At 40.4% G+C, this 27,140-nt stretch overlaps 1 protein-coding gene across 3 annotated transcripts in view; it reads right to left on the bottom strand.

The window, feature by feature from the left end:
• The window catches only part of pkp4 (plakophilin 4), an 84,110-nt gene that overhangs the window by 50,746 nt on the left and 6,224 nt on the right, over window positions 1-27,140 (bottom strand). For 2 of the 3 annotated variants that reach the window (XM_042425511.1, XM_042425512.1), the window contains exon 2: window positions 15,427-15,560. In XM_042425511.1, the coding sequence (XP_042281445.1) occupies window positions 15,427-15,555 (129 nt within the window). In that variant the 5' untranslated portion in view covers window positions 15,556-15,560. Of the gene's footprint in view, window positions 1-14,291; window positions 14,397-15,426; window positions 15,561-27,140 lie in introns of those variants that run through there. The other variant, XM_042425513.1, reaches the window with a different exon arrangement.

The following is a 27,140-nucleotide window of genomic DNA, read 5'->3' as shown; positions in this document are numbered from 1 at the left end:
TGACCCTGTAACCAGCCATTAAACAACAATGCACCCTTTCTGTCACGCTGAGTTTATTGCCTTCGGTAGCATCACATCCTTCAGCTTTCACTAGCAAAAAAAAAAAAAAAAAAATTAAATCTCTCTGTCTCTCTTTATCCCACTCGTTTAATACACTTTCCTTATTATATATGACGCATTAAGACTTATGAATATGGATCCAATATATCCATAATTAACTTGTCATAGCACAGGGCTATGTGCCAAAATAGGCCCTGCTCTGATGAAACAGGGACAAGGACCACAGCTCATAAGTGGGGCTCATATTAGTCATGGAGAGAGAGTACTCACTGCCCCGTGCAGTTCATTGCATTTACCATGCTTGGCCCCTACACAGAATGGGACACATCTATTCAGCATAACGATCCACAAGTCAGGCCAAGCACAGCGGTAATGACCATTAAACAAGCCCTGTGCTTATTTAACGGGTGTGGGCCCAGCCTTGGTTGGTACGAGGCTTATAGTGGAAGGAGAGGACAGGGACAATGGGTGGCCGGCTTTCCTGTACCAACAAGGCCCCTAATGCCTTTATTTGCCATTACAATGAGCCTGTTGGGCCTGATCTGCCTGTAGTCCTAGAGCTGATTCAGATCCTGTCCCCTTGTGTCCTCAGCCTGGCCTAAAAAAAACAGATGACACACGACAGCAGACCACGCTACCAATGTACACGCTCCCATTTCATCTTTATGGGTGCTGACAATACACGACCCATCTGAAATGCCTGAAGTGGCTTCTTCCCACTGCTGATTCAGCACAGACTATGGTCCAGCATAGATAAGAAAGGCTTACGCACTCATAAACCCTAAATGCCGTACAGCCAAAAAAAAAAAAAAAGTGGCATATTGCAACTCACACATGCGCGCTTAACAGCATTAATGCATCACATGACATAAGTCAATGAAATGGGGCACCCTGGTGGCCAAGGGGTTAAAGCACTGACCATGAACAGAAGTGCTCCCCATTTGCGTCATCTCTTTACTGTTGTATGTCCAATGAAGTCATAAAATGAGCAAAAAATATTTTTTAAAGTAGAAAGTAAAAAGTAGAAACCCTTCACCCTTCAAAAGAGAGGCTCCAGACTGTGTGGTAAATCAAGCAAAACTCTTCGACCCAGATAAGACAGATTGTCTGTGATGTAATAAAAGCGTATCTCCGCTCTACATGAATTTCAGACATCTTTGACATATAAATTGGTGGAAGACTCAATTGTTGTTTCTCTCCTGCAAAAGTTCTTCCTACTGAACAACTGCAAATAAAGTTGTCAGCATATTATACTGTACTCTATATTATACCCTGACATGCATTTCTGCTTACAACTTTCAATTCTGAGGTACTTGAATAGATTATTCATACCTTTTAATGCATATCTAATGCATGTGTGGGTGCATGATTGTGAAGATTGATTGTCGAAGTTTTTTGTCTTCTAAGTAAAAATTAAATTGTATGACTGGAATCATAGTTTGCTACAACTATTCCTTTAAGTCATGTACTAAACTAAAATGTTTCAGGAACACATACTTACCCCATTTGCACCGCTGTCTATTCTTATGTTCCAAACGCTAATATACACTCACCAGCCACTTTATTAGGTACACCTGTACATTCTAATATAATCTAACAAAACAGCTCTGCCATAATTTCTACATTTACAAAGCTTATACATTTTCAGTTTTTGTTGACATTGTCAGAAAGGTGATAATTCTACTTTGTGTTTATTATTGAGGTTGTAGTGGGTGGTGGCAGTGTACTGGAGTGCATTATATTAAAAAGTGTTCCTAATATTTTGCCCTCCTCATGTATGTTAATGGAGTGGACAAAATATTAGGAACACCATTCAATATAATGGACCGCAGTACACCACCATCATCACCCACTACAACCTCAATAATATACATAAAGTAGAATTATCACCTTTCTGACAATGCCAACAAAAACTGAAAATGTATGAACGTTGTAAAAGTAGAGTTTATGGCAGAGCTGTTGTATTGGATTGCATTAGATTGCACAGGAGTACCTATTGAAGTGGCTGGTGAGTGTATAATACACAATTTATAGCTAGTGTTGGTAGGTTGCAAGGTTACATATACTTTTATCCAAATGATTCACAAAACCAAGATTTGTGATACCATCTATCTAATTGGCATGTGTGAATAAAATGCATGTTCAGACCATGTGAGGTTCATCATGGATACACCTAATTATTGACCATCTTTATTTCACCTCACGTATGTAAAATAAGGAACCTACCATATGTACTATGATAAATTGGGATAATGTGATGCAGTGCTGGTGAATTTTATGCTAAAATTCTTAACAACTCTTTCTGTTATATGACAGAATAATAACTGAGGTATTCAGAGAAATCTTTGCCTAATCCCTGGTAGTGAGTGTCCAAATCCCTCTATTAATTAAGACTAGAAATCTTATCCCAGTGCAACCCATGTGGGTCTGTGGTTAAGAGCGTTGAAAATTTGTGTTTTGGTATCATTCTGATTTGGACCTCAGCCTGGAAAGACACAGCTGCATGTTAATTTGTGATGTTAGGATTCATTTCGCATAACTAGCACAGATAGCTTTTCCTCTTAACCAAAGATGAGAATCTACCAGAAATATGTTTGTTCATTAAGTGGCAATGAGGCTTGACAGCTCTGCACCCTCACTGCAGTGTGGCAGACGCATTCCAACGAGAGCCTGACTCTGCTGCGCAGTGGGAGAATGACAGCAGAGGTTAAAGGATTTCTGCAGCAGCAGGGACAGAAAACGAGGTCTGAGGTGTGAGCGAGGCCTCAGAACAGCCTGTGTGACCAGACCTGGAAGAACCAGTGAAATTACTTACTAAAACTGCCACAAAGTCACCTTGTTAAAATACTAAGGTTTTAAGAAACTGGCTGCAGCGTCATGCCACCATAGCAGAATTATAATAGCCATGTTGGATAGAGAGGCATTTAAAAACAAAGTGCCATGCTGAGAGTGTATAGCTGCAGTCAAATCTATACAGTAGGTGTACCGGAGAGAGAAAATTGCTTTAGCACCCATAGCTGCAGCAGGGCTTTTATATTGTATAAGCTCATAATGTGACAAGAGCCTACAAATAGAAAATTGAAAAATCATTCACACTCAGATAATGGAAAACCAAGTTCATAATAGAACATAATTTCTGCCAGGATTTCTAATGCAGCATTACAAGCCTTTACAGCAGGAAACTTGCAGATCTGCTGAAATGATTTTTAGATTCTTTTGTTGAGAGAAAAGCGGGACAATCTTGTTGCAGAAATTGGGTTCCTACAAGATTTGGTTTTCTGGTGCAGATCTGATTCATAACTGGTGATGTTTTCAGCAATTATTTTCTAACATGTATGACCTGTTTAAAAAGGAATCTCGCATTTTTCTTTACACAGACTTTGACGGTGGTTGAAATCGCCACAGGATACCTGTAACTATTATGAAGCTTGCTGTTGCAAAACATTATTCCCACCTCTTCAAAGTAAAATGATCACTTCTGTCATCACCATGAGCTAACCCTAAACCTTCTATAAGGATGAGGGATTATCAACAGACGGGACAACTGAGATGTTGAAACATTACTTGTTGCACCTGATTAAAAAGCTCTGAATATAACTGCATGCTCCAGACTTCATCACTCCAAAAATAATATTATGTTGGTGGCATTTAAGATATAACACGCTGCTTCCTTTTTGTGATTTGAACATGAAAGTGAAGTTACAATTTGGCTTGCTAATTAAAATGCCATTACAGAAACTGTCATTTGTGTGGTGAATGCTATTAAAAGGAGCTGTCATCTGTATTTGCGTGTACAGCAGTCAGTGCTTGCCACACAAGAGATTGACAACAAAAGACTGTCATTAACAAAGAAATAGAGGGTAGACTGCACAAAGAGGATGGTGACAGAAAATATGTGTCAGTCTAATGGATAAATCTAACAACATTAGCTATTTTTGATTTTAAAATGTGTTTCCAAGCAAATTCTTTTTGTTGAGATCGTTTATTTGTTTAGTTAAAACAATTTTGTGACTGGCGCAGGTGGTTTGAGCATGTTGGCAAGGCTGATCTTCTTTCCCTAACTTAAATCACCAAAGTAAATGCCTTTGTATTTCTGCCTCATTAGCATTCACAGCGTGACACACATAATTACACTTTAAAAGCACAATTTGTGCACCATTACTAATTCAAGTGGAACCAGCAATGTGTGGCATTATTTAAAATTTAAAGTTCTGTGTAGCTGTAGACAAAAATTTCACATTTAAAAAAAAAAGGGCTTAAATCTAACACCATCATCTTACAATTTGTGCTTTCAGTACATGTATAAAAGCCTATATTCATAAACAAAATTTACAGCTGCAAGCTTGCAAGTACAAGAACTTTCCCTGCATTTTTAAAACGACTATTTTTTTTCTTTTGATCTAAGTTTTGTAGTGGAGTTGCTACTTGTTTTGTCCAGCTACAAGCTATTCAAACCTCAACAAAAGCTTTTATGTGATGCTGTTGATAATACTGCCAAGGCATAGTGCCAGTAAATGAGAGTTATTCACACAATAACAATTCACACAAGGCAATCTGTATCTCCTCAATTGGAACAAAAAGCCAAAATGCTGCAGCGGTGCAATTACATAGCCAGTGCAATTCATGTAGACCTGTGAACATACAATTCCACTGAGAGATCACCAACGTTGTGTCAGACAAAAAAGAACATTGCCCGGGGCCAATATGAGGAGAGTAGCAATCTAGGGACTGCCAATCTGCAGGTTACTACAGTAAGAATGCAGTGACTTGTGCCGTTACCTCAGTATCAGTCATTTAGACAAACTCATCTGAGATATGTTTGGGCAAAGGATGATACATGGAGCTACACCTCATTGGTGATTCACCTAGTCGACTTCCTTTCAACAGTATTTGCTAAGCTCCCACCTTCTGAGTATAACTCCTGCTCCCCACTGACCGTGTACTCAGTGTGCTGTTGACAGTGGCGCTGATTACGGTGATAATGATGATGATGACAGTGATGATGATGAGTATTAACAGGTTAGGTGGGGAGAGATCTCCCAGGGCTGGGTTCAAAACGACAGCGCTGTGCCAGGCCAGACACACCACTCCTTTGACATCATGTCACATTGGGAGCAGATTATCTCCTCTTCCTCTTCTCCTTCTTTTCTGCTTTCCTCTGCGTTGACAGCCCCCTGCCACAGCGCATTTGGGGTGCCATTCACAGGTGACAGCCTCTCTGATTCTGCCTCTCTCCATCATGCTCACTCTCTCTTTTGTCCGTTTCACTTTACTCACCACCCTCTGCGCCATCCTCCCTCTGTATCTGAGCGTTTTGTCTTTTCTCTGTATATCTGAGCACTCTCCTTCACCTGTATCCCTCCCCTCTGAATCTGTTGTACTCTTTCCTTCTCATACTTGTTCTGCTCCCCAATGGGGTAATTGCTTAGAGCCAGGCTTCCATTTTTATGACTATAATCAAGGCCAGAATGCTTATGCCTCTAGATTTCTCCTTGCTTGTGTCACAGCGGCAGCACTAGGGACAGGAAGGCAGAAAAGACCCCGAGGAGTGGAGAAAATCACTAGTCGATTGTAATTAGAGTCCTTATTTCGCTTATGGAGATGGAACAGACACTATCGCCTGCAGAGAGAAATCAACCTTTCTGCTGCACTTATGGCATGGAAATGAAAACATGGCATGGAAATGAAATGATAAAAACACCGTCTTGAAGCTTTGCCATGACCCCTGCTATTAACTCCTTAAGCTGGGTCACTTAGAAAAAGTTGACTTTGGCTTCATTAAAACAAGACAGAGGCTTGCTTGGTATCTCAAGTGTGTAATATTTCAGCCAGCTCATCAAGCCTTTAAGAGGATGCTGGAGTTGTAGCACTCAAAGCAAGGTCAGCTCATGAGCTTCACAGAGAAAGCTGGAGTCTGTCTGTGTGCGTCTGTGCCTGATTCGGATGAAAACAGGGTCACAGAGTGTAACTCCAGTTTGCCAGGGAGAAGCAGGAGGCAGACAGATTTTTTGTGTGTAATAGACTCCAACAAAGTGGGAAAATTCCACTGTGGTGTTTTCTGGGAGGCGGTGTGTCGAAACACCATAGTGCGGCGTGCCTAAGAGGCCCTTTTTGCCAGTGTCTGTGGTGCATATAGACATGTCCAGGCACAGCTAATAACAGCATTACTCTGAGGCAAAGCCTCATAATGGAGGAGGAAAAGGAGCGTACCAAAACACAGCGTTTCCAAGGGCAAAGAACCACAATCATGATATGTTAATGTATGCTGCAAATGATCTGCTCAACAGCTCCTTAAATTGCAAGGACTAATTTGACCACAGTTACATTTATGTTAAGGGGACAAATCTCTCCACAACACAGAAAGAAGAAGGAATGAAATCACCTTCCTCTTCTGTCCCTGTCTGAAACTTTTATTGCTGTAAACACATCTAAAGTATAAGCTGTAAGAAAGCCACCGAATGTGAACTGCGCCTGGTCACGACTCTTTTTTTAAACACAAACAGAAATACAAATACAGAAAGACGTGATCTTAGTACAAAATGTGGCAAGTGTATGGCTGATAAATGTTGACAACAAAAACAAAACTGCTTTCATCAGTCATGATAAAACCTGAGGTGTTGTTGATATTGGACATCAACCACCTGTTTTCCAAGGTAAAACCTGTTTTATCTTAGCAGAAAACACACAGTTATAAAAGAACTCAACATACAAAGAAAAGGTTTCGTATGTTGACTCCTTTATAACTGCAAATGTGTGATGTTCCTGTAATGAGCCTTGCCATTTCAAAGGATAAGTTAAAAAATAAGGCTGGTTATTTTCTATATTTTTCTTATTGTTAACAAATCTCATGTGCAGAGCCAAACCAACAAGAACTCATCCTACTTTATTATATTATATTGTATAAATATTATGCGTGTATTGGAAGCCTGATATACATCTTATTCCTCTGTGCTGTAGACATCTGTTGTCCAAAAACAAAACACATCAATGGGCTGCACTGTTGCACTGGGTGACATGTTACTTCGCCCTGAAGGCAATGGCTACGGTAGGCAATGGTTTGTGGAAAATGAATAATTGAAAAGATTGTAACTCTCAGGACAGAAGTTCCCTGTACGGCAGATGCCACTGCTCAGTGTTTCAGTTTATAGCTTCGCCAGCTTGTTGTGCTACATGTCACAACCTCTTAACAATAATAATAATAATAATAATAATAATAATAATAATAATAATAATAATAATAATAATAATAATAATAATAATAATGATAATAATAATAATAATACCTTATACTTATATAGCACTTTTCAAGAACTCAAAGTCGCTTTGAACTATACACTAAACACTAAGGGGCAGCGTTAGTGAGACAAACAACAGACAAACATAACACAAGGACAGATGGGGGATGGGGGGGCTAAGAAAAGGTGGTGTAGAAGACATGGGTCTTGAGGCGGGATTGGAAAACAGCAAGGGACTCTGAGTCTCTGATGTTTTGGGGGAGGGAGTTCCAGAGCCTAAGAGCTGCCTTAGAGAAGGCTCTGTCCCCAAAACTGCGAAGGTTGGACTTGGGGGTGGAGAGAAGATCAGCAGAGGTGGATCTGAGGGACCAAGAGGGTTAGTAGGGGGAGAGAACGTTTGGACAAGGATTTTGTAGGTGATCCAGTAGGAGACAGGAAGCCAATGAAGCTCTCTTAGGACTGGGATGATGCAGTGCCAGGATTTTGTGTGCGTAAGAAGTCAGGCAGCTGCATTCTTGGACCATCAATGTGTATGTTTCAATCGCCAAGCAGGAATAGACATCAGGAGAGAGATGAGGCAACGATGAAGGTATCAGCAGCGGGGGAGGATGCCAGCAGAGCGAGCAGAGATAAGTTCATTGAGCGATATCCGGTAGTTTTTGTTGAGAAGCAGAAGTAGGGAAAAAAGTAGGGAGACCAGGGTGTACCATGAAATAAAAGGGGGTTAAGATTAATAAAAATGGGAGAGGGCTGAAAAGAGGAGACATAGCAGCAGTTGACGAGTGGGTTAGTAGTAGGATGTAGCGTTAGCACAGAGCACAGACAGGAATGACGTTAGCGATTCACGGTACCAATGATTTTGTATGATGGGGAGAGCAACCAGGGAAAGTGATGTCCAGATAACGTCGGTCCAGTAAGTAAATATTGATAGTCCGATGAGGTATAGTGTCCAGGGAAGAGAAATAGACCGGTGAGATTAGGGGACAGAGCCAGCAGGGCAGCTCTGCTAGCTATGCAGCTAGCCAGGTAGAGCTAACGTTAGCGGGGAGGCTAGGAGAGTGAGGCAGCTAGGAGTGAAGGCAGGGGGACAGGGAAATAGCAACAAATCCGGGACAACGACAGCAGCTGTAGAGAAGACAAAAGCAAGAAAAGAAGAGAATAGAAATCAGGGAAGAGAGACAGAGAAGGGGCAGCCACACATGACGCCAGCAGTACTCTCTGACAGTAAACACACATACAGACACAAACACGTGACAGTGGATGCAGACAGTCTTGACCTTGCATTACATCAGAAATTTCTCAAAGAACTTCAGTATAAAGTCAAGAGGTTGTGATACAGCACAACAAGAAACAATAAGAAAAATAAAAAATCGCCATCAAGGCACAAGCCTCGTCATTACCTACCATCCCTCCCACTCTTTCCATTTCCCCAGCCTGCTGCTGCTGCTGTAACGCTAACATAACTAAAAATAGGCCTACCGAGGTGTGTGTTTACATTAAGGACTGAGGATGAAATCAAAGTTGACACAACTAAAGGGCCCCCCATTCCGGCAGCTATTTCTCCCCTGGGAGATGCGGTAAGAAGCAGAGATGAGGGTAGAGTGATCAATAAGATGCTCTTTAAAGAACTGACCTCACATTCATTGATGCCTGCTCAGTGGGTGCCACAGGCTCCCTCACTAGACAACTCAAAGGCTGCAGTATATCTGTTTCAAAATTGGCTTGTTCTCAAAGGCTGTTGAATATGGCACCCTGTGTAACTGCCAGGATACATCTACAACCTCTACACATTTTCATCCATTTGCCACAGTATGTGCATTTAAATTATGTGGATAAGAACACTTGAATGGAAATGCCAGTTATTTCTTCACAAATAAATAATCCTTTTTTAGCAGTAACAATATCATTCATCGTAGTAGATGGTTCCTGCCTGAACAGAAAACCCAACTTTCTTTTTTGTATCAAGAACTATCAAGAACAATTTCTGGTCTAATATCCCCCTCTCTATGACTACCAGCTAGGACTGAGTAATAGACAGAAATTCAAAGAAAAACAGATCGAGTCTCCCATTGACCTAATTTAAGTCTTGTTGGTATATTTGTCAGATTAATTCCTTTAGACACGCCGTCAATGCCTACCCCTTTGATGCACCTGAAAGTACAATGAATCTTATGTAACCCTGACTAATCACTGTCAGTCAGTGTAAAAGGACTGCATTTATATAGCACTTTTCTAGTCTACCGACCACTCAAAGCATTTTACAGCACATGCCAACATTCACCCATTCACACACACATTCGTATACTGATGGCAGAGGCTGCCGTGCAAGGTGCCAACCCTGCTCATCAGGAGCGATATATAGCGCTTCACAGTGTTTCTCATGCTCACTCACCCATTCAAACAGGATGGTGCAGCCATCAGGAGCAATTTGGGGTTTAGTATCTTGCCCAAGGACACTTCGACAAGCGGATTGGAGGAGCCGGAGATCGAACCACTGACCTTCTGATTAGTGGACTCTACCTCCCAAGCCACAACCGCCCACTGCACAGCTGCACAGTGTGTGACTGTGTCCTTTGTGTGGGTTCATTCTAAACATGGGAGCGCAGCAATGTAATTAACTACGAGCGCCCAGTTTAACTCGAACAGACAAAATGTAACAAAACAAATGTACTGAAAAAATATTGTTTCATTTATCTTGATAAAGATAAATGTGACAATTAATTAAAATATGGATTTGAGGTAATATATTCAAGCCACACAACCAGTATCTTGCCCAACCTTTGAGGAAAGCCAATCCAAAAAAGAAAAAAGACAAATTGACTTTGCATTTTGGATGTGTTGCAAAGTTGCATTCTTGTTTGTTTTGAATATATCTCAGCTTTCATAATTGGCCTTCTGCTGATGTAATCTTTGGGCAGTCTTCTTCCAATATTTACATAATTGTAACTGTCAGAAACACACATTGATTTGCATTTACCATTGTGTTATAACCCTTGAAATTTGCATGTAATTTGGATAGAAACATACCTTAGGACAGTCACATCAACTCAAAGCTGAGCAAAATAACAACAGGTCAAATTTTCAAGCCAATTACTTCACAGATCAGTCTATAAAACATATTCCTTGCATTCAAGTTTTTAATCACATCTCATAGTATCTGTTGACACACATCAGTGTGTTCAGCTGTTGAAATATTTAAACCAGACAGAAAAGAAAATGTCATGTTAAAAGCTTTTGACATTGTAAACATAGCTTCTTCACACTGAATATACTCAAACACTCTAGAGAGGTTTCCTAATCAGGCAATGATATGGTGTTTTTTATGTGCATGTAAATACACATAGGGTAAGCAGTCAACCATTTTATTCATTAAACAGCTGTAAACTGATGATGGCCAAGTGGTTAAAAGCCACTTGATTGATTGTGGCCATCAACACACTTCAGTATCAGCGTACGCTACACTGAACCTGTACCTGCACTCCTCGCAAAAGGTACAATGGATACAAGCGTGAGCTAAATGACAAAAAAGCAAAAGTAAGAAGCTGCAGTATCCAACTTGAGGAGTTCTTCGGCTGTTTGCAGCACTAAAGGACCCACCCTGTTTCTCCCATAGCAGGCATGGCCAGATGAGGCCATAATAGCCTTAAGGGCCCAGTACACTTCATCAGAACTGCTTGTCAGATGGTTGAATAGCTTCAGAAACTTCCTCCCTCCACACCTTTCCAATATTGGATAAGGCATAAAGCCATTTGTGTAACTTTCCAAAACAGACGATCTGACATTCACACCCACTTCACGCCATGATTGGCCAGCTGCACTGAGGTGAGAAAGCAGCCAGGGTTTGAACTTCTAGCTGTCTTTTTTCATTCTTGACACAACGATTTCTGTCACTTTTCATGTGAACAACTGAGTGCAACGCTATGAATGCCTTCCAAGAGAAGGCAGTCTGAAAATGTGCACCATTATCCCTTCTTTTAAACAATATCACATCTCTGCCCTCTCTTTGACAGATGACTTTTCTCTCCACTGTCAAGTGTGGCCGTCATACAAACTATTTCTGATCGAGCAAAAACTGACCTTTAGTGGCAGAGTGAGTAACAAAAGCAGGGTTCAATAAAAAAGAAGTGAAAACTATTTCTGCAAATTCTGCCAACAGCTTGTATGACAAACTGACAAATGTAGTAGTTTCTTGTTTCTACCAATCCAAATATATTAGAGTTGTTCCCATACTGATACCAGTATCGGAAATGCCTTCCATACTGCCTAAAACGCTGGATCGAGTACCGGTGAGTACGTAAGTCTATGCACCAATCCAATATCACGTAATTTATTAATAAACTTTAACGTAGTTTCACACCCGGATAAAATGGCACTTTTCCCAGAAATCAATTCTTCTTCACCACTCTAAACAATCAGCCTACACAGCAACCTACGTGGTGTAGCCACTGGCAACTACTGTTTTAGAGCAGCGAAGAATTGATGTCTGGTAAATAGTGTAATTTTAGCAAAATGTCAGCAATTTGGCAATATTTTACATTGGAATCCCACCAGTAAAGAGGCAACGTGTACAGTATGCAAGGCTTTAGTTTCGTGGGGTGGCACGAGTGTTGCCAATTTCAACACCAACAATGTTATAAAGCATTTGAAGACGAATCACATGAAAGATAGCAATTATAATCACATCCATACAGGGTTAGCATTATACAGCTGTTGAAATTTTTTTAACACAATGGTATCGGATTGGTACTCAGAATCAGCTGATACGCAAGTTCAGGTATCGGATTGGTATCGGGAAGCACATTTTGTGCTTTCAAAATGTCCAACATGTATTCAGAATTAATAACATAACTAGAGGGCACAGCAACTTGCCAAGGATGCATGATAATGAATGTTTTTTCTAGTGTCTCATAATTGTTATTGTTGTCAGTTATATTCTTTCCATGCTCTCTATTCGTGGCAATTTGGAGATCATAAAAACACCTGACTTTACTTTCCCCATCAAACTCATTGTTTTTTATCATTTAATGCATGCTAAATTTAACTGTATTTTTTTTTTAGATTTTTCACTATAATGCCTCAACTTTGTTTCAAATTTATGCATCACAAAATCAGTCTATCACTGTCAGCTCTGTAACAATGTACAGATACATAGACGGCAAATGAAGTGCCTTAGTAAAGTTCTTGGCCACCAAGTGCCTTCAGCTTCAGTGCTCCTTGGTATAGATTCACCAAGTCTCTGAAACTCTACAGGAAGGATTAAATACCATTCTTGCAAATGATATTCATTCATCTGGTGTTTTGATGATGGTAGAGGACTGTGCTGTCTAAAACGTTGGTCCCAAATCTCCTTTAAGGGTTCAATTAAGGTCTGGTGACAGTGAAGGCCACAGAATATAATTCAAATAATTTTCATACACATCAAACAATTCAGTGACCACTTGTGCCCTGTGGATGGTGGCACTGTCATCCTGGAACAGACAACAGAATAGATTTTATTCTCCTTTGTATGAAAGCATCTGCACTGTATGATAAGAACTTCCTTAGTTTAGAATAATATTGTATTGTGTTACAAGCCCACCCTTTAGAGTCAAGGAAGCAGAAGAGAACCAGGATATATAGCACAGAAGACACATTTTCTGTGAATGAACACTAAAGAAAATAGGCTGTCACATTTAGTGTTGTAACATACTGTTGTTGTGGCATTGAGGCAGCATGTGACATCAAGTCAAGCAGTATCTGTCATCCATGTCAGATGCCATTAATTCAATTATACTTTCAAGAAAAAAAAAATCACCCCATAAAGGCTTAAGGCTTGTTGTTACAATGTTTACAGTCAGAGAAAATGCAATTTAAAACAATTGCACAAATGATTTTATGTTCCCATGCACCAAAGAGTTGTTGTTTCCTACTGCAGTTTAGAATAAAGAGATTGTAGCTCAGATTATGCTTTCAGTAGCAGACAGTTAAAAGAAAAATGGGAAGAGAATGCAAAAAAGCTGCTGATTATTCTGCCAGAGTTCCTTGATTTAATAAGAAAATAAAAATAACAACAGTAATAAACAATAAAACGATAACAACAATGTTTGTGCTTCAAATTGTATTTTGCTAAATGATTCTCATCTGAACAACCGGCTATTGGTTTTCTCCATCAATTTTTACAAATACGAATAAATACCAAAAACCTCTGTGGTTTTTGGAATAATAAAAAATAAACAAAGTAAAAGACATTGACAAGACACATAAATGCATCATTATTGCTGAATCTGCACACACAAAGTGTCTGGATGAGTGCCACAGCACTCCCATCGCTTCAATTACACTTAAAATGAAACATAAAAAAAAACAGGTTCTGGATAATCCATGAAACACTAGATTCAGTTAAATTAAATCTTAATGAGATGATAAATACTGAAGAGGGAGAACTTGTTAAAATTATCTCCTGAATTACAATGCATTCTCTGGTTTTGTGTTTGAGTCAAGCTTGAAAAAATAGCTTGTATGGAAGTATGAAAATGCAGCAAGAAAAACATTGACATTTAAACACTTAAATGGGGTCTGTAATAAACCATTATGGATGTGTCATCCAGATGGTGGATCAGTGCTATTAAAGCAGAAGCACAGAGCAAAGACAGGACCCTAATAACCAGAAACAGTAGCGCAACACGACAAAATCCTCAAATTAACAGCAAAAAGACCGGGGCTTGTTAGTACTTAGGAGGAAGGAAAGACAGAAGACACAAGTCCGAGCAAATGAACGCACAGAAAGAATGAAATCATGATATGTTAGTGAATCTGTCCTTGTTTGGGCATCTGGGCAAAGCCTGCACAGCTGTAACTACAGCAGTGACAGAGAAAAAAAAAGTTTGGAAAGAAAGAGAAAGACAAATGAATGGAAAAAAAGAGAATAAGACGACTACGGGGAAGGAAACCATCCGACGAAAAGACAGAAAAAAAATACATGAAAAAAGATAGAAGAGCAATAGAGTAAACACTTACCAAACACTCAGTCATCTTAAGCCCCAGCCCCAGCCCTAACCGCGACCACAGCTACAGCACAGAAGACTTGCATGCTTACGAGAGCGGGATCCCTCGAAGGTCTGCTTCTCAACAATCACAGGAAAACCTCACGCAAAAGCACAGAGAGGGAAAAAAAAAAAAAAAAACACACACTAGCCTAGTCTCGGACTTCCTCCATCTTTTCTCTCTCACTCACCCTCTTATTTGCCTTTCCCAACTCTGTTAAATAGTGAGGAGAACGATCATTTTACGGTCTCGACTCTTTAGCAGGAATCCCCTGTGAGGCATGTCTCCAGCCAGTCACTCTGAAAGCAAAAGCTCAGGCAGGCTACTTGCTCTTCCTGCTTGTCTGCATGGATATCTGCTCTAACCGGACGAGCCACTAAGGAATACTCTGGGGAAGGAAGTGACATCGACAGGTGCTCCCTCCTTCCTTCCGTACTCATGTAAACAATACCTACTGTCCTACAGAAAGCCTAAATGGGACTTCTTTGTATTTGTTAATAAATACCAGAGAAAGCTTTTCATTCATCTCCAATTATAGCTCAACTCAACTGTCATCCAAAAAAAAAAAAGAAAAGGTGTATGAAATGTTACTGAGAAGAGTTAAGATAATATGCATGTCCCTCCATAGGCTCACACACCCTACAAGAGATGGTCTTCCTGGTTTTCCATTGATAAAAGCCAGACCGTGACTGCAGGCAATAAAACAACAAAAAGCTCCTAGTCAAGCTTATTGTACTTCAATCTTTCTATGAGACAGTAAACAAAGTCCATTCCAAGCACAGCTCTGCTATAAACAAAAATCTGCTCACCATCCTGCACGCAGAGAAATGACCATGTTGTACTTTGGGCTTTGTGCCACAGAGGTAAGTTGATATGATTACAGTGATAACAGTGTGTGTGACTCAAATGCGAAAGAAAAAAAAACAAAAAACGACCACATAGTTTGCCCAGTGGATTGCATCTTAGTACGATGTGTGAGTCACCAGACAATTTAGCTTTCTATAAATGTCACTGTACATAAATGGTTCATAAAAACTTCAACAGGGCCATAATATGAGAGATATAAAACGACTCAATGGGCGGATTACGAACGGAAGAAACACATTACCTGTTCTTTAACGGAGGCCAGGATGTTGTTGGCGGTGTTGTCAGCCTCCATGTTGTGGCCAGTTGAACCGTTGCGGATGGTCAGCAGAAGCCCCTCCTCCGTCACTGGGCTCTGCTCAGGAACTGGCATTCCTCCTGTGCATAACAACACACACACACATACACACATAACCACGATCTGGTCACCACAGGCACTCTGCAGAAAAATCACAATCTTGTACACGTATAGCAGAGTGTGTGCATGCGTGTGCGAGCACACTCCACTGACAAATACACACTCGAATCAACCCCTCACCGATAGCTGAGAAGTAACTATCAATGGTCACATGCCATCACCAGCAATACGCAAACACACACCCACACATGCCATATGGCCGAAAGACTGTCAGTGTTTCTTGTCTGTGACAGTGCAAATCAATGCCATATGGCCTAGAGGCAACACATGAGTTAAATAAGGATTTGCGTATGTAAAACAGTGACATTAAAAAGATACAACACAGACGACAACAGAACGACAGCCAACAACTGTAGTGAAGCCACAAAAGAATGGAAATTCTACTCCTGACAATGCAAAAGCTACACTGAAATATCAAATATGTGTGTGTGCAGATGTTAATACTGCATATGTTTGTGTGTTTGATATAGTGGAGGGCTTACAGAAGATGAGTAGGAGCAGGCCTTTGAAAAAAAACCCAAAAAAAAACAAGTCAGCAGTCCGACGGAGGAGATAAGGTGTTCTTGTCTCCTTCGCTCTCTCTGGCCTCTTGTCCAGGATTGAAATGAGAAAGCGGAACGAATAGTTATGGTCTCATTATATCTGTTGACAGGGAGAGTGTCAAGGGAACATTGCTCAAGGTGGATCCATATTTACTAGAAAGAGCCTGTTGAGCCAGACAGGGCAGCAAAAGGCTGTGATGGCTGCCTCACAGCACAGGGTTGCAGCAGCAGACAAAAGCAAGGGGTCTAATAACACAGGAGCTGTGTGACTTAAGGGAAACGGGGATTTTACTATGACTTTTACTGCCTTAGAGATCCACTGCTGCTGTCATCTCCGAGCTACGGATATAAAGACACATTCCACCCCTTGTTTTCTACACGTATATCTTGACCTACATGATTTACTTTACTAAACCAGACTGGTTGGAGCCAAGGTGCTGCATGTTGGTATGAATATGTTGTGGAATATTAGCTGCTAAAACCACCATGAAATAACCATATGGTAATTTACAAAATTGCCTTGCCGCTAGCATTACAACTTAATACTCCCTCCATTAAAGTGGCTTAATCCATTATTGGATTAATAGCCTGAGGGTGACTGGAAAGCCCAATACACAGTAGCTCTACTGAGTGAGTCAATTTTGTGCAGACAGACATCATTTTAAAGGGTTAAAGGGTCATACACTGTCATGTAAATGCACTCGCCAACTTGAATGTGCCTGCGCTAACACAGAGACAAGTAAGGAATCATTTAGCTCAGGCTGACAGCCAGTTTGTGTGAGCTGCTTGGGTTGTTTACAGTGAGAATACAAAAGTTTTTGGCTGTGGATGAGGCAGTGGGGGTTGCATGAAATACGTGGGAGGTCCCCCAGACATTTCAGAGAAATGTGACCCTGAGGTATTCTGGGAGTCTGTCACCAAGGCAGCGTGAGCATTTCAAGGTGTCTGAGCTGAATAGAGTCATGTGCCAGCCCTGGTGTTAAATGACAGAGAAGGTCTTACTACTACCAAGTTTGTTAGTCCATGCAGGATATTCCATGTATCCCGCTGTCAGTCTCCCAAATTCCTTTCCTGCTCATTCATAGTATTGCAACATACCGCCCGCCTCCCTCCCACCTCAGCTCCAGCCTTTGAATCAAGGACATGGCCCTTTATTCCCAGAAAACACAGCGAGAGGAAAAGGGAAAAACGGTTTCAAATTTGACAGAGCTCCTCCTCCCTGACTTCTGTACAACACCGAGGAGAGCAAAACAGACGGGACACAGGGCATATTTTAAAACTGATAGAAGTTGCCAACCCAGTCAGGGGGGATAAAATGCTTTCATCTTTCTCTTCAGTAAGGACAAAAAGAGGTGTGCAGCTATGGAAGCTTGGCACTGTCATGATAACCGTCTTTGAAATCACCACAGATTAAGTATAAAATGGCCCTCATCATGCTTGACCTTTCTATAACCCTTCACTGTATGATAAAACACCACCATCCATCAAAAGTGACTTACTGGCCTTACAGTTTTACCAGAATCTGTGTATATAATCTAGCTAAATGAATATTTCTCAGCAGTCTAAACTTGCGTTGTAGGAAAGTGCACACTAAGCAGACATGTAGGAAATGGAACCGCAGAAAAAATAACATACAAAAAGGAAAGCAAACCCTATCTAAGCAAAGTAAAACAGTGATTTGTATCTGAGCCTACCTCTGAAATTCCCCATTACATTTGGTCCAGAATGATTTCACTCTGCTTAGCTTGGAGTTCTCAGCAGCTTTGAGATAAGGAGAGAAGACAACGCTGCTGCTGCTGCTGCCAACCTACCACAGTCTTATAAGCACACAGCTGACTGGTTCTTCAACATTGCTCTTTGTGTTTCCTTCTAAATGCTGAGGGGGAAAATAACCTCACTGAACTGCCTGGCTGTTAAAAACTTTGGTATGTCAAGCCTTTAGAGAGTCCAGAGAGCCAGCACAAGGCTGAGAAGTAGGTGAGAAAGTTAAGAAGGCAAGCCCAATCTGTGCAGCTGTCATTAGGTTAATGCCTGAGGAACACACTACGTAGTTCCCACAGAGTAAAGATGACCTCATTCTGGTCAAAATAAAGAGGCAAACTAGTGTCTAATTATTACCATCATGGTTATTTCCCTTGACTGAGCAGAAAACAAACGCACCATGTACGACCATGTGACAAGATCTTTGAGCACAGCTAATGACTGTGACTTTCAAAACAAATCTGATTATTTCAAACAATATTTCTTTCAGTAATAGATTTGTCTAACTATTCAACATGGAATAATACACATCTGTTTTACTAGACATGCTTTCGAGTCAAAGCTAAATCTGCCCTTTAAAGTACTGTAATCCTCAATGTCTCCAAGTCTGCCAAGAAAAGTCTTAGTCTGACCCCACCCTGACTCATCGGATCACGTGGTCTGCTCTTCTGACCTCAGACTCCGGCCACTCCTTGGAGCTCCTTACACAACCCTTATTTCCATGACTCAGTCTGTAGTTTATGGTGCATTAAAGGAAGAGGAAATGTAAGTGAATGTGCTGAAAGTGTTTGCCTGGCTCTGTTTAGATGTCTTTATGAATGACTGTGTTTTTGAAGGGAATGTTGCTAGAGTGATTTTTGATAGACATGAATTCAATCAGTCCTCTGATCCCTCTGAAAGCCACCTGTGCTTTGTGTCACCTTCCCCAGGGAGCACTGCAGTAGCAAATCTAATATTAGCCGTCACACAGACTACGTTTACATGCACACATAAAAACCAGGTTACTGAGAGAAATCAGGTTAAAGCAGGAAAGAGCAGAGAGCTCGTTTACATGCATCGCAACAACGCATTAGATTGTAGAACCTGTGTCGACACGGAGCTGGTCAGTAATCTCACACCCAGGGCATATTTCTGAGTGAGGCTGCATATTTCAAGTGTATTTGTAATTTATCATTCTGAAGCCCGAAGAACTGCTTACTTTTCTGGTAGGAGAATTTGAACTGATGTTGTGGTGCGAGGTCAGGCTCTATAGTGGCAGAACACACAGTTTTCTTGGCTGCGGTGTCTGAAATGTTCAAATAGCCTGCTGCTACACAGTTTTAATCAGCTTATCAAGACTCATTTATTTCAGTGTCTGTTTTAGTTTGACTTTCAATTTGATTACCTTGGATACAATGTCACACCGCCTTATTTCCTGTACTGCTGTCAAATTGATACTAACTGTCTAGTTTTAGTTTTTGTTGTATAGTCACTGTTAAAAACAATCTGGTTAAACACATAAATGATTGAGAAATCAGGTTTCTCCAGCAAAAATCTAGCCGTCTTTAACATTTAAGAACTCAGGTTACTTCAGAAATCAAACACAAATCAGGTGACTGAAGGGCATGTAAGTCTGAAGATTAGTCGGGCAGTCTGGTGTATTCCTTTATTTCTCACTTTTACTTCAAGAAGAGATAAACTGCCACGAACACGAGGTGTCCCTGTAAATGAAGACTCACCATCTGTCAGTCAGCAGGAGGAAGATTTGTCTTCAGGAGGCTGAGTGACACCAGGTCACACAGACAAATGGAGATGAGCGGAAAAATAATTATACATTAGCCTGAATTTCAATTGCAGGGAGTCTCAGCGAAGCAGTACTTCAACTGCTGATTGCTCTGATTTGCTGAGCTAAAAGGGCTGGAAAATTTAGAGCACAGACAGAGCTGAAAGCTGCCGGAGAGCCTACATCAGGCACATCTACTGCACCTCTTTTTGGACAGAGAATAACTGATAAGTGATATTGATGTGTGTCAATTGTCATCTTCTTAAAACTCAATTTAAATTTGACACATCAAACCAAACTTGGCAATCCATGGAGTATAAAGTAGTAAACTTGAGAGCCACGTTTTGTGCAGCGAGCTAAGTGTTTTACTGTGTATCAAGTTTAATATCCCACTAAACCTTTACACCTCTAACGCCCTTTTTATTCAGAAATGGAACAAAAACATTCCTGGTTTCATCTATCTGTTAAAGTGTTGGCTTTTTGTCATCGCAGCATAGATGTATTTTACGTCATCTTTCCTTACGGCATCATTCAGACAAGACAGGACATTTGCAGAGAGAGCTGCATGCTAACACGATATTTATCACCTGGTGAGAGAGCGAAGGTGTGACTTCAAATGTCATGATTAAGAGGGATGAGGGCTGTTTTTTTTGCTCTTTCAAAAAGGCTGAATCACTGGTGGATTTTTAAACTTGCTCTGCCATTGAAGTCTTAATTAATGACCTCAGCGTGAGGAACCGCACCAGTGAATCCACTAGTACATTTTTTTCCATCGGTTTCATAATTTAAAATCATTAAGAGAGCAAATTCTGCTGCCTGTTTGATCAAGTTCGACATGCATGAGCACTGAATGACAGGATGTTGAGATCTGGGTTAATTCCTATTAGCTCACTAGCTGTATGTAGTAAAACGTTTCTATTGTATAACCGATTGTGGTTGTGCAAGCGGACAATTGTTTTGATAGACTGATCTGATATGAGACGCTGGTTCGATTCCTGCCACAGACCTTTGTTGCATGTCATACCCCTCTCTCTCTCTCTCTCTCTATCTATCTCTACCCCCATTTCCTGTGTCTCTGCACTTTCAGCAATCAAATAATATTTACAGTAATATTATTTAAAAAACGACTTCGCTCTTTCCCAGCATTCCCAAAATGTATTAAACTGATTTTATTGTCTTTGTTCATAAGAGATGAAGATTGAGATAATGTGATCTTAGAAGACAGAACAAGAAGTCAATTTCTCTCTCTCTCTCTTTTCTTTACATTCATCTTACGGCATTGAGATTCGTGCCGTGTTGAAAGTGTTAAATGTTACTAGCTCTGACCTTGTAAGATTGCCGTTGTGACATGATGTTAAATTGATATCGGATTAACGTGAAGGAGCGCATGTCTGAAAGGGGCTTAACATATCCACTCCTCAGGATGTCTTAAACAAATATGAAATTATCAAACAAACTGTGTGCTCGATATCCATGTAAACTGGATTGACTGTGGGCAACCATGAGGCACAGAGGACTGACACTGTGCAGGTTCCATCCAAACAAACATACCAACAGTCAGTCAACCATACAGTCCCATTACTAAACTCTCTACAGCTACAACATAGTCCAAAAAGACCACAATACTTAAAGGTCCACTGTGTAGAATTTAGTGGCACAGACTTGGCAGAAATGTCATATAATATTCATAAGTATGTTTTAATTAGTGTATAATTCCATGAAAATGAGAATCGTTGTGTTTTCGTTACCTTAGAATGAGCCCTTTATATCTACATAGAGAGTGGGTCCCCTTCTATGGAAGCTGCCATGTTGCACCACCATGTTTCTACAGTAGCCCAGAACGGACAACCCAAACACTTGCTCTAGAGAGGGCTTTTCATGTTTTTCGCACGTTTCGCAGTCACCGTTGGTTCTTCTACACGCTTGGAAGGAGAGGGTGAGGAAAGGGGTATTCAGTTGGTTCCAATCTGCAACCTCACCGCTAGATGCCACTAAATTCTACACACTGGACCTTTAATAGTGTCTTTCAAACAGTGTATTGACTTCTTTGTATAGAACTAACATTTATGGTCCAGAGTAATTTATCAGGATTTACCAGAATGATAAATAACATATTTCAGCCCCCACAAATCCCTAGAATGAAGACGGAGGTAAAAAAAACAAAACAAAACAAGTTTGCATCAAGTCATAAGGCATTCACAACAGCAGCATTATTTTTACAGACCATGAATTATGAAACAATTTCTGAAATCCCCTACTGCACACCCTACTAATCTAAACACATGGTTAGGATGTGCTGACTGAAGCCCTGACAGAAGTAATTGCTCTGGGCTGGTTTGAGAATATAATGGTCCTATACATACTACATGTTACTGATGAACTATTACCCAAGACAGTACACCCATCAAGTATCCACATTCTGTGACATCTTGGTAGGTGTCACACATGGAAAACTCTTTTGAGGATGAGGACTTTTCGGTAAGCGTCCTGCAGGATGGACTTTCCAGCAGCAAAACACAAAAAGTTATTATTAGATCCCTAGATGTTTGACTTTTTACTGCTCTCAACAGCTGAAAATGCTTTGCTTATATTGACACACCCAAAAGCAAAGAAATGCCTCTTTTCCAGAGCAGAAACAGTCAAACACGCACACACAATCACTCCATCGATCATTATCATGAACAAGCTGCAGAGAATGATGTAGCCTCCTTTTAAATAGGGACATACCTGGTTTTCTGTTGATGCAGGATTAAACAAGGTGAGATGTTTGATCCTGTATGGATGGGAGATAGTAGTCCAATAACATCGCCTACACCTTCTCAACTGACTGGACATGAAAAAGGAAACCATTCAGAGGCTGCACCCATGCCCACTTCATACCTTGAACTTCACCCAACAAATGTTGCAATAACCTGTGGCCGATCTCAGCATGTGTATCCACAGGGCAGGGCACGGCTATGAGTAAAAGGCAGGAAACACAGTCATTGTAGAGTCTATGCAACAAACAAATGCATGCAGACTAATGCCACACACTGTATGCATACTCCCGGAGCTGCACTTTATCTTGCCAGATATGTATACTCGAAGAGGACAAGGGGGAAAGATTACTGCAAACCAAATAATCCATGTTTGCACTGTGCAGCAGTAAAAACACAGGGCTAACTTACCATGCACAGCTTCCTACTATGATCATTCACCCTCTTCATCATTTCTTCACAATAAAAACCTCAACTAATGGGGAGCAGAGAGGCTCAACTGCAGGCACATCAGTTGTTTCCGACATGTCACCAGCAGTAATATGTTGTGACAGAAGTGGACATAAATTATTCTTATTGGATGTAAATCCCTGAAATAGAATCAGTATTTGTGCTAAACAGACGAGCTTCATCCTGTCACACATTGTTAGACAAAATACATTTAACACACTAATGCCTTTCTGCATACAATTACAACGCAAACACAACAACTTCAGAAGCCACGCTTCCCAAGAAGGAATTACAGCATAACGCTGTACATCTGCAGAGCAGTTGAATTTAACAGGAGATTTTATGTACTGTGCTAATTGATGAGGACAAATAAAAGTATGATTAAACAGAATGAGATCATGACAGTTTGTATTGTTCATTTTTTGACCTCATTTAACAGTTCAGTTAAAACTGATGATGCAGTTTTATCAACTTCCTGTTGCTAAGTAAAACATTTTTCCATTGCTAAGCATTTCAGATAGTTATCAAACGGACATGTTAAGATTACATGTCATACCGGAATCTGAGAGAGGTTACACAGAAATACAGAGTTCATCCAAATGGGAAAAATTAGCAACAAAAATTAGCATAACAAATGTCCTGTTGTTTGTCGTATCCTGTCTCTCACAATGTAAGTGTGTGTCTCTGAGGTGAATAACTGAGCTTGCTCACTACATATTAAGACTATTAAAACTGATTACAGTCTGTCAAAACAGATTCTGACCCTCAACTGAACGGACACGAAGCGAAAAACACACATGGATGACAATTCTGGCAAACCTTGTCCAGTGTGATCCAAAATCTGTCACATTTTGGATTTCACATTTAAAGGACGACTCCACCTGTGTTCCTTTCCGGGTTTTTCAAATGCAAACGCCCACTCAGCTGTTAGCAAAAAGCAGTGATGTGGGTTAGAGCCAGAGCGCTGATGCCCTGCCCCCCCCCCCCACCACCACCCCACACACACACACACACACACAGTTCGCTGACAGTGTCTTCCTAACATAATTGCTCGCTGTAAGTTAGAGCATAAAAAATTGACCAGATATAATACGAGCGATGTTGCAGAACTGAGTCTGAGTGTGTAAGATGTTTATAAATGCACCGGACAGAGCAGAGGGACGGACAGATACTGAGTGCTGGGAGGTCTGGAGGAGAGAGCCTGGAGCAAAGCTGGAGCTTTGGGGACAAATAACACCTGCGAGTCACACCGGATTCTGTTCTGATCTGAGGCTGTTTCATGGCGAGAGGAGAGCTCAGAGTTTATTTTTTAAACTTTGAGCAGCAGCAACAGTAAGTGCTCCAACTGTGTGTTGTTTACATTGATTTATATGTAGCAACATCATCATACAGAAACCTACGTTAGGTCATGTGGGAAAAAGTTTTTAGAAAGGCTTGGGAAATAAGCATTTTGACACTAAAACATACTTACTTTGACCAAAATTTTAATTTTCAGATTTGAATACACATGGAAGCTACAGAATGATATAAAAACTAAAAACTCAAAAAATAATGTACCCACCCTTTAAAGGATGAGGTGAAGCTCGACGTGAATAGTTCTTTGTAGGTTCTACAGGGTTTCTGCAGGGTTCACAAAGTTAAATTTGATATCCACTTCACAGTCATTCCAGTCAAAGTATGAAAGTGTGATGGGAAACCAGTGAGGACGATATGGCTCAGAATGATTTATTCTATCACTACGGCCCTATGATTTCCACGATGCAGAAAACACAGACAGAATCGCGGACTTTGATGATAATAATATCAACTGTAAAACTCAGAATATCGCAGAATAATATATTTTGAAGGCAATTTATAAAAATCAGGGTTAGAAAAAAGCTATGCTGAGTGTTTTGGTGTCATTTACGGGTGCGATGCTGTGTGTCGGGATTCACTGAGGGAGGGGCTTCGCTCCTCCTCGGCCTCTACAGCTGGTTAGTGGATACACCCTGACTTTTGGAGGATGAGCAAATCGCTGTTCAAATCTCTTCACTATAAACCTGTTTTACCAATGTTATTTTGTAGGGATGCACACATTTTTTACCAATATCCAATATGCCGATCTCATTTTTGCCGATGCCGATACCAATATATGCACACATTTTTTTCCACCTGGCTGGGGAGACTTTTCTGTTGACGTTTCTGCTCTAGGATACAAAGATTATCATTTTATATTGACACAAAACCACTCCTCTTTTCATTTTAAATGACAGCCTCGGGGCCCAACATCTGTCCTGATACACTCTGGCTTCTGGCTTCAAGTTTTGCTAAAAAGTTGCTCAGTGAACAGGCCGTTTTAGACGACTAGAAGAAAAATATTGAGAGTGAAAGATTTAATTCCTCTACGTGACACTGGCTTCTGAATTGGGGTGAACTTGGAAAAACAGATAGCAAGAGAGGAAACTCCTATTCCTGTGAAGTATTATGAAAATCAGCTTTAAGAGGGATATGGATAAGCAGACACTGCACAGGCACTGCCTACTCAATGCTCTGTGCTTAACAATGGAGAGACATTGGCCACGGAACAATGTGCTGCTATCCATTCAAATTTGAGTGCAGCTACTGATAACGGCACGAACAAACATTTAAACAGAATCGTGGTGACTGGCAGTAAATTCCTCCTGAATGAAACAAGCCAGATCATCAATAAGTTATGGTAGTGTTTAGGAATGTCCTGAGCCAATCGAATTGGTATCAGATGATAAATATGATCTAATACCGATCTTTTCTTTACTGCACTCTGTGTTTTACTCACCTCAGCCTGCTGCAAAACTGTTCTCGACAGTCGGGCTATATGGGGCAAACATTTCACTATTCAATTCCTTCTGGCTGTCCTGAAATCCAGGCTTAAAACCAAAGGTGACCGTGCTCTATCCATCTTCTATCTAACCATCTTCCCCTAGTTATAAAAAAAATGCTGAGTCAGACGATAAGCTGTTAAAAACTCACGTGTTTCGTAAGCATTTTTTCCCCATAATGTGTGATTGATTTCTGTGTAGCTTCAATCGTTTTTATTGTTTGTGTATCTGACTTTCGTGTTTACACTCTGTGTACCTCTATGGTTTTTATTGTTTTTTTATATTGATATTTCCTGTTTGTAACTTTCTATTTTTTTCCTCAATTGTTTGCATTGTACTGCACCTTCTAACTCTGGTTTTGAAAGGTGCTTTATAAATTAAGTTTACTTACTGCTATGCCTGTGCATGTGCAAATGTGAAAGATGACTTGGGCACCATTTTTCTCTTAACATCTGAGTGACAATCTAGTTCATTTGTACCCTCACAATAGAAATTCCCTCATGCTTAAGTTGATTGAAGAAACACACATTCCAACACTGTATTATAACTTTTATGGGCCTCCACCAGTTCTGGCTTGCTGGTTGGAATGTGATCTCTCGATGTCCTGAGGTAAACCTCATGTGTAATTTTGTACACTTCAGATTGGTCGGGTCCCCTCAGCTAGTGACCTAGTATTGGCCTACTATGAGCGCCTCCTTAATATCAACTTCACATTAATTTTCTCTTTCTGTGGTTGAGAATGACGTTAAAATTATATATATTTTTAAGTACGTAATTAAATCATGAGCAGACTTGTTAAAATTATTGCTTTTCTGTTCGCTGATTATTTTGCAGTTAACCTGCAGCAGGGGGTTGTTGCATGTGAGATGTTTCTGAAATGGCAGGGTACTTACTATAAATAATGAAGCTAAAGAGGCTATGGTCAAAAATTTGAGAGTTAAAAATAACTTTTATGGGTATTTCCTGTAAAATGATCAAAAAGTTCAAAATAAAGTTAAACAAAATGGCCAAATTGCCAAGGACTTGTACGAAGAGAATTCACATTAACTTTAAGATTATTTACAACAGAATAAGTTCAAATTATCTGCATTCAAGTAGAACTGAAAGAAAAATAATTGAAATAAATGAAATCAATTCCTGTACCTTAAGCAACACGACATTGACATGCATTGATGCAGAAAGACAGAAGGAATTTAGTTACTGAAGTAAATGTCAGGTCAGCCAACCAGCACCAGCTGGCCTTTTGAAATAATGATTTAGTTCAGGTGAGTTTACACTGTTTTGGATATCCAAACTTTTTTAATCTACCGCTGTAGTTTAACAAACATTCCTGGGACACAGACTGACAAAAAGGCAAATACCTCAGACTGCACTGTCACTGCATACTGCAGGGAATGTAGGCTTTCTGCGAGATGGCACCATATGGATAATC

This window comes from Thunnus maccoyii, chromosome 11, assembly GCF_910596095.1.
Source record: "Thunnus maccoyii chromosome 11, fThuMac1.1, whole genome shotgun sequence".
Taxonomy (NCBI): domain Eukaryota; kingdom Metazoa; phylum Chordata; class Actinopteri; order Scombriformes; family Scombridae; genus Thunnus; species Thunnus maccoyii.
Note: the sequence above shows the minus strand (reverse complement) of the source record. Positions and strands in the feature narration are given on the sequence as shown.